Source organism: Corvus brachyrhynchos, unplaced genomic scaffold (assembly GCF_000691975.1).
Source record: "Corvus brachyrhynchos isolate BGI_N302 unplaced genomic scaffold, ASM69197v1 scaffold126, whole genome shotgun sequence".
NCBI classification, from domain to species: domain Eukaryota; kingdom Metazoa; phylum Chordata; class Aves; order Passeriformes; family Corvidae; genus Corvus; species Corvus brachyrhynchos.
This window is the reverse complement of record NW_008239283.1, coordinates 9,870,707-9,879,323: the sequence shown is the minus strand read 5'-3', so window position 1 is coordinate 9,879,323 and position 8,617 is coordinate 9,870,707. Positions and strand designations below refer to the sequence as shown.

At 39.1% G+C, this 8,617-nt stretch overlaps 1 protein-coding gene across 4 annotated transcripts in view; it reads left to right on the top strand.

The window, feature by feature from the left end:
- The window catches only part of EPB41L5 (erythrocyte membrane protein band 4.1 like 5), a 51,597-nt gene that overhangs the window by 10,087 nt on the left and 32,893 nt on the right, over positions 1-8,617 (top strand). For all 4 annotated transcript variants that reach the window (XM_017740132.1, XM_017740131.1, XM_017740133.1 and 1 more), the window contains exons 3-5: positions 1,355-1,459; positions 6,415-6,457; positions 7,570-7,648. In XM_017740132.1, coding sequence (XP_017595621.1) covers positions 1,355-1,459; positions 6,415-6,457; positions 7,570-7,648 — 227 coding nt within the window. The remainder of the gene's footprint in view (positions 1-1,354; positions 1,460-6,414; positions 6,458-7,569; positions 7,649-8,617) is intronic.

Genomic DNA, 8,617 nt, shown 5'->3' with positions numbered 1-8,617 from the left:
TACCTGGAAATAAGTAACTGTGTGAGAATTTGCTTAGACAGGCTCAGTTTACAAACTTTTTTTGAGATTTTGCTTTGAGCTGTGATAGGTTGGGTTGGATTTAACTGATACATCAAGTAAACCAATGGTTGTGATTACGAAGTTGAATATAAAATATTTGAAGATCAGGGTAGAGGAAGGTGGCAAAAATTATGGCATGCAACTTTACTTACTTAGATATTACTTACTGTTTAAACCAGATTATTTCTGAGAATAAATATTTGACTGGCCCAGAATTCTGAGAGGTGTACAAAATCTGCTAATTAGTAGCTTACTAAAAATATGCTTAGAAAGTTATCCCATTTCTCACGTTGTGAATGTATAAATATTGAGATAAAAGATTGCAAGATGGTGGCTTTACAGAAATAGAGAAACCCTTAATCTGCTCGCAGAGTAAGCATAAATAATGTCTAAATTTCTTTGCATTTAATTTTTTTTAACACTATGACTTTTACTCTGATCTAATGATTTATTAATGTATTTTATTACATTTAAGCATCTTAGGTATAATAACTCTTAAGCTATTCTTTCCATTTATTGTTATAAAGGAGCTCATAGCATGAAAAATATATGTTGTGTAGAAACTGCTCAGTGCTATTTATGTACCTTTTCTTTAAAAACAACTGTTTAATTTTTTAGATCATCACTGTAAAAGCAATGTTTCCTTGGGGCCAGAGCTGGTTTTTTTCATAAATTATGTATGAGCATATGAGCTGGCTTTTTGCATCTAGAAGTTAGTTTTATGAACTTAGTTTTGTAAATGTGATATCGAAGTGCTATTTATTCAGGTTGCTTGCCCCAGACTGTTTCCTAGCAGTTGCTAATGGAATGCTATCTCCTAATTCAATGGGCTTTCCTACCTGCTTCCAAACTGGTGGAACACCTAGATACCAAACAGTAGTAAATTCATAAGCAATTTGCTGTACTTGGCTCCAAAAGTTTTCCAGTGCATTAGTTATTGCAATTGTACTGGCTGGGTTTCCAGTTCTATTGAATGTCAGTGAGTAAGGAAAGCCTAAAAGGAAAAATGATAAAATGACATTTTAACACCCTGTTGGGCAAATCAGTGTTGACATTTTCCAAAAGAGGAGATAATGCAAGTTCTTTATGGATATTATATGTGTTTCTTGTGGGGATGCACATTTGCCTTTGAGAAAAACAGCCATCAGAAAATACAAAGGGGGGGAAAGAAAAGGTGTCCACATTTCATTTTCAGAAGCTAAATTTTTGGAATTAGGATGAAACATATGTCTAGAAAAAGGTAGATGCTACAATAAATCTACCTGCTGTGTACTAAATCCTGTTATCTTTTCAGAAAAAAGCCAAAGGCCAGCTCCTGTTTGAACAGATCATGTATCATCTGGACCTTATAGAAAGCGACTACTTTGGACTAAGGTTCATGGATTCGGCACAAGTGGCAGTGAGTAGTTGTGCACTTCTTAAAGCAACAGTCTGAAAGTTAAATCTTAATATTGACAAAAATGCTATAAGAAAGCTGCCTTTTGTGAATTAAGTTTTGTGCAGAAGTGAGCTCTGTCATGTGTGATGTTCAGTGTCCCCAAGTTTAATTCCACCTCCAGCACTCTAACATATTACCATGCTGTTGTCTCTTCCTTTCTTGTTTTCACATGTTCCTGTCACACCTCCTGTTGTCACTAGGTGGGATGGTCAAGTAGGACCCCAGAGCCTGGTGTGTCACGTAGAAACACTTGGTGTGCTGATGATGCAGAGAGGAAGGAGCAAAACTAGAGTGTGTGCTTGGCCCTTTGTTGTATGCTATACAAAGAGGAGAAGGTTTTCTTTTGCAAATGCTGTCAGCTTTCTTGTCAGCAAAACTCTCCCTGTTAATGTCTGCTTGCAAGAGGGGTATACCTTTGATTTGTTCAAATCAGTTGTGACTCAGACCTGCAGCTACAAGTTTTTGGGAGGATATAGGTGTGCTTGTCTGTATCAGTTCAAGTAGAGGATTCTTCCAAGCCCAAGTTTGTTGGTGTTTTACTGTGTGTTTCTAAAAATGTAACAGGTTTTGAGATCAGAAGCAGAGCGTTGTCAGAAGCAACCACAATTCTTTCACTTGTGGGCTATGCAGTTTTATAATAGATACTTCCTGTGGTCAAGTATTTAATTCTGCCCACAAGGGTAGCTGCAAGTTAAGTGAGTCTTTAGGCAATGAATGTTTTTTTCTCTGTCCTTCATCCCTGTAACTTAAACCTGTGTTCACTTAGCCCAACATCCCCAGGTAGAATGAGATCTGAGTTTTCCTGCTGCATATGTCAATCTTATTTGTTTAGATGTATAACCTAATGGGTTTTGTGTTTCAAAGCCACTTCAGAATTATTTCATGGTGAGGATGGCAGACGGGAAGCAGAGAGAATTGTTGCTGTAATGGGTTTTGTGTTTCAAAGCCACTTCAGAATTTTTTCATGGTGAGGATAGCAGACAGGAAGCACAGAGAATTGTTGCTGAGCTAAATATCTGAATTGTTCAAGGTCAGCATACAAAAATGGAGGCAGTGACTTATATTCATTTATTTCTGTGAAGGTCTGTGTCCAGAACAATTTGAAGGTGATCTCTTAATTGTTGCAGCTTTGTACAAAGGCAAAAAAAATTCCACAAACTTGAACCTTTGAAAGAAGCTGACAGCTTTGGACACAGTGCTCCACCCCAAAGTACACTTATAACCTGATGGCTTCTTTTCAAAATTATTGTGATCGAATTTTATGCTTAGCATGTAATTGTAGAGAACACACTCCTCGGAGAAAATCGTTGGCATTCAGCATCTGAAGCAAACTTCATGGCTAGTGGGGTTAGTTGCTGCTGGTATGTAGTTCCCAGTAGGGAAGGTGGTCTTTAACCTCTTGCAGAACAGAGACATTTAATACTAAGAAGAAAAAGACCATTACACTAACAGATGGCTGGCATTCAGAACCATGCATACCAATACAAATGAGTAAACAGCCTATTGCATACCATTTTATATTTCTCAAAATCATGTTAGCTGTGCTCAGCATGTGCAGTCCAGGATGCTGAGTATTGATAGCGAAGGACTCTATTGCATTTATCTTTTTGCTTCAGAAAAACAATAATCTGTATGGTTTAGGTATCCTAACTCAGTTTCTGCAATGTGGCTTCTGATGTATTTCCCTGTCTCTAGGATCTCATATGAGTTCACAGTGGGTTAGTTTTAACTGGTAGAATTATCTGTATGATAATTTTTTTTTCTCTTCCTGATCTGTTAGCAAATAAAGCCATTTCATCTTGAAATGTGTTCATAAGAGTTAATCTTTTCTGCCACAGCAGTGGCTCATGCCTTGCTTTTGTCTAGCAAATTATTACTGCCAGTCCAGAGAGCACCTGATTGAATATTTGATACTGCACAGTCTACCAGGTACAGGGGATTTCAAACTTGGTTTGCTTCCTTTTCTTAACTATGTGTGACTGAAAAGCAGCAGAGTAGAGATAACAATCTGTTTAAACTGGACCTTAATGATGAACTGCATATAATGAAGCAGAAAAGATTGTATTTTGCCAGAAGAGCTGAATGCAACAGCCAGAGACAATTAATTGCTTGAAGAAATGAAGAACTGTTGTGATAGCAGCCATTCCTGCAAAAGGAGCTGGCAAGTTCTAGCAGAAACCCAATCTGCAGCTGGAAACAAAGAATAGAGACTAATCAAGTGACTTGTCCAAGATTATTCAGGAGACCTGTTAAATAAACAGTGTAAGAATCCATTCCCTTACTGTAGATGGGATTGTCCACTGGCTCTGAAGGAAGATAATCTTTCTGGTACCCAATTAAAGTATGAGAATATTACCATGTGAGCTAGTTACTCGTACTGATGCAAACTAGCAACATGTAGTTATACAAAAATTTTCTAAATCCCCCACTTGTTTGAACTACAAATGAGTTTTCAGTAGATTTTGTTGTGAACAACTGAAGGATTACTTTTATTTCATTCATTCTTTTTTTTTGCTGCTGAAGTGATCACTATTATTGGGTATTAAAGATTTATGGGGATGTGGGGGGAACCCAGGTAATAGAAACTCTTCCTGGTATTTTGGATTTTAGTATTCAAATAATAGCTTCTTTAAAGAAGTTCTTGAAACAATCAGTGAAGTGAAAGAATTGTTGTTTTCATGTGATTTCTGTGTTCACTGTAGTCTGATGTTTAGGAAGGAACCAGTTTTAGCCTCAACATCTTGTTAAATAAACCTCATTTGCCCAAACTTCTTGAAATGTTGCTGGGTCAGGATTTGAGGGGGTTTTGTATGTGTTTTGGTTTTAATTTCTGCAGCAGCAAACTGTTTTAGTAAGGACTTCCAGTACTCTGCGCAGTCTGTTGTTTGTATTGCCTTCTGTTTAGCAACCTTTCTCTCTGATTTTCAGCAATAAACTGTGCTGTGCAAACCCTCATCAAAAGTAAACTTTTTTTCTAGGTCCACTTGAATTCCATTTTAATCACTTGGAATAAATCTCAGGTTTCATGACGTCTGTGTCTGTCCATTCATGTGTTGGTTTTGGGGCTGTTTTGTTTTTTTTTTTGTTTCATTCCCACCCCCACTTAAAAGCAGTTCTGTTTCCCTTCTTCCATGCACACCCTCATCATTGAACAGAGCTCCTGTGGTCAGCAGCAGTCAGAGCCGAGCAGAGTGAAATGTTATCGGTGCCTGTCGTGGGCCTGCCTCTCTGTTGCCTTCCCATGGAATGTGGAGGAGATGAGAGAAAACAGGAGGGAGATGAAACCGGGGGCACAGCCAGTCCTGGAGCTTAGGAAGGGCTCTCCTTGCCATTCTTGTATCTAAATCACCTGCAAGCCTGCAGCTGGGTAGTTTGTGTATTTTTTTTATGCTGGAAGGAGAAAGTAAACTCTCTCTTACAGCAAGTAATTTTCTGGAATAGGAAAAAAGATTATATTAGTTCCTTGAAGAAAAAAAAATTGCTCAACTCCATTTCACTGGTAGTGTAAGCAAAATTTATGTAAATATATGCTTTGTTCCTCCTTAAGCTTCCTGCTTTATTTTAAAAATGTAGTAGATACATTTCAGATAGCTCTCTGTAGCTACTTAGTTTGAATAGGCAATGAGCATTCTCAGCTGTGTGCACAGCAGCAGCAGATGGTTCAGTCGTTCTCATCTGCAGCTAATGCAGTCACGGCCCGGCTGTGTTACAGGCTGACTGCAGCTCTCTGCAGAAGGCAGGGCTCTTCTGGAGGCAGGAATGTGTTTGCACTTGGCATTGCAACCTGAAAATACCGGTTCTTTTGCATACCCTTGTTGCTTTTCTGTCCTCCCTGGGGCTCGCTGTGAACTTCATGTCACATAGTTTAACAAAAGGAGTGTTGCTAAGTATATAATTCACCTGTGTTAGTTGCAAGGTGACATTTGGGATTGATCTGATGAGGCATTGTTCCCTGGGCATGATGAACCATGCAGGACATGGTGTGTCACGTAGTTGGCTCTGGCTGGATAGGGTGCCATGTTTCCTGTTTTGGTGAGTCACCTCCTTTGGAGGAGGGAGCTGCTGGCCATGCACAGCACTAGGAAGGAGATGTGTCCCGCTAGCTGTGTGTTGGATTTCCAGCTTTAACTTCTGGTATAAACTTTTCAGCAGTGTGATTATGTGCAATTATTTTGGGGAGCATAGTGTATATGTGTAGGTGTTTCAATCTGCCAAGCATAGCTCTTTTCACATGCTGTTGTACACAGTGTAAGTCAAGCCATTAATTTGGCTTCTTGTCTAGCATATAGCTTATAATTAGCATTACTAGGTGAGGCAGTTACTTGTCCTCCCATGTGACAATTGCTAAAATGTCACCTTGTGAATCGATTTTTGAGAATTAGGTAGAGCCGACTCTGATGTTGGGACATAGACAGCTCTGCTGTTACTGGACTTGAGTCATCTAAAGAAAATGCCTGAAAGCCAACAATATTTATTTTGTCTCTCCCCTTCTTGCCCCAAGTAAACATCACACAGCAACTGAGTGCCAGAGTCTCCAGCTATGATTTATTCTTCTCTGACACATTGTCACTGGCTGACCTACTAATGTGTGAATTGTTTGTCTGGACAGGATGAAAATCTAGTGGAGTGGTTTGTATGTTTTTTTCTTTTAAGTATATAGATCTGTCTTGAAGATTTGGTTTAAATAAGGTACTACAGGATATTTCTGTTGTTCAAAATGGACATTTTGCATTACAAACTTTGAGCAAAAAGATCTCCAGTGAGCACAGAGAGAGCTGTGAATTGTGAAAGATTTGAATTAGATTGTTTTAACAAACTACTTGTTATTCCAAGATGGTCTTCACTAACACTTACTTTTTTGTTCTTTCTGGAAGATTTCTTCATTGATAATTCAGTGAAATTAATTTATTTTTCAGCATTGGCTGGACAACACAAAAAGCATTAAAAAGCAAGTTAAAAGTAAGTGTTCTTTCCATTTTCTCTCAGAACATTGTATTTAACATACAGGAAGCACAGCGAGTGAAATGGGTGGTGGGGGGCAGTGTCCTGTGAGGGGGTGAGGGTGACAGGTGACAAAAGCCCTGCATGATGCTGCTGATTATATAATGACATCTTCCCTCTGTAGCTCATAGTACTTTATTCTAATGTTCTTAATTAAACATGTTATGGGCTCATTAATTATAGTTAAAGTGGAGTCAAGGCAGTTGAAGATGTTTTAGTGTTACAGAGCATTATCCTGGCTATAGGAAAACTTGTCTTGGAGCCTCACGCATGGGACAGTCCTGCATGCATGCATCTGTGTCCAGTCCACCAAGTCCTCACCTGCTGCACAAGGATTCAGTGTGGCCTGGTTGTTGCAGTGATGTGTGCTTGGATAAGATATTGTTCAGCAGCTTCCTTGCTCTGCACTGTGGGAAGTCTTCAGGGATTTGTGGTGTTGTTTTAATACAAGAGAGGTTTTGGAAGCACTGAGAGGGAGAAAATTCCTCCTGTCAAATGCAGGAATCAGCAGAGCGATGCACATTTTTAAAGAACTGTTAATCCACCCTTTTGCTGAATTAACTCTTTGGTTTCCAGAAGAGATGATTCTTCCATAGAAGGGTCTCTTAAATTCCCATAAAGTATGTCTAAACTTCTGTGGAATAGAAGGGCCCGAGTTGTCAGCAGTATTTCCCGGAGCCCTGGGAAGGTATTGCAGAGACCAACAGCGTTCCTGAAGTCAACTGCAGAGCCAAGATGCACAGCTTTCTTGGTGATGGATAGAGCCCTTAAATACAGGGATTAAACCTAGATTCATGTGCTCTTGGCAGGGAGAATCAAGTTAATGTGACATGACCATTGGGTTGACTTGTAACACATAAAACAATTTTGTGTACATATTTAAGTGTCCTTTCACCCTGATGTTCTTCATGGATTTCCCTGGCATAAAGGAATTCCTACTTTAAGACCTTGTGGTAGAGCATAGCCAACCCATTTCAGTCAAGTTTTGTGATGTGGTTCTATGTAATAAATAAATAAGCTGTCTCATCCAGTAACTGTTACTGCTGTCTTGAATGAATTCTGCTTTGCAGTTGGCCCCCCATATTGTCTGCATTTTCGTGTAAAGTTTTACTCATCAGAGCCCAACAATCTACGTGAAGAGCTAACAAGGTAAGAGGGATTTTGTGTTTGAGGGACCCAAACAAAGCCAGGGAGTGTTTTCTGTGGTGTTTATTTAAAGACTTCTGATGTTTCAGAGAGTTCCTTAGAGCTGCTTGCTTACTTGGCTTTTTTGTAAATGTAGTTTTCTTTTTGTAATGTGGTTATCTTGTGTGTGGAAATAAATGTGCTGTGACATACAGAGATCTAAATATTTATATATTACTTAATGCACCATTTTTCATTAGGCAATTTTGGCAACTGATCTGAGTAGCTTATACAGGATGGACAGAGGTTTTCACTGAAGAGAACAGACATCATTCCTCTGTCTTTATTCTTAACCTGTTCATTTCAACTGCATGCAGTCATCCTGTCTCCAGGCAGAAAAGCATTGAATTGCAAGTTAGACCTTCTCTTTGGCAAAAAAGAAGTTCAGTTAGCATTTCACTGATGTGTGGTCTTTGCAGAGCTTATGGAAAGGGAAAGTAGTATTTTACTGCCATGTTGAGCTGAGTTGACAGTTCTGTATGTGTAGGTTTGTAGCATCAGGTGAGCAGCAGTTCCTCTTGATTAAAGCATTTTGCAGATCCATTCTTGGAACTCCATTTCTTATTGGGCTGAGACTACTAGGGTGCTTTGAGAAAGAACAGGACCTACCATCTGTCAGGAGTATCATTCTGTTGTAAAAGGCAGCATTTCTTTGCATTGTTACCGCTGCTGCTGATCCCTTTTGGAGAGTAAACAAAGTTATGTTTTCATGATAGCTGTAGACATTTCATACCTCAGTCATTTGTAAGGGTGTGAAGTGCATTTGTTTGTTGTTCAGGTTTATGTCTGTGTGGATCTTCAATGTGCACTTTAGCCAAATCCCTCGGAGTGCTACCAGGAAGATTATAGTAGCATTACCCCTTCCAGCCATATGTACCCTGTGCAGCTTCATATTTACATGTGGCAACATAATGTGGTAACTGCTGCTTTTTA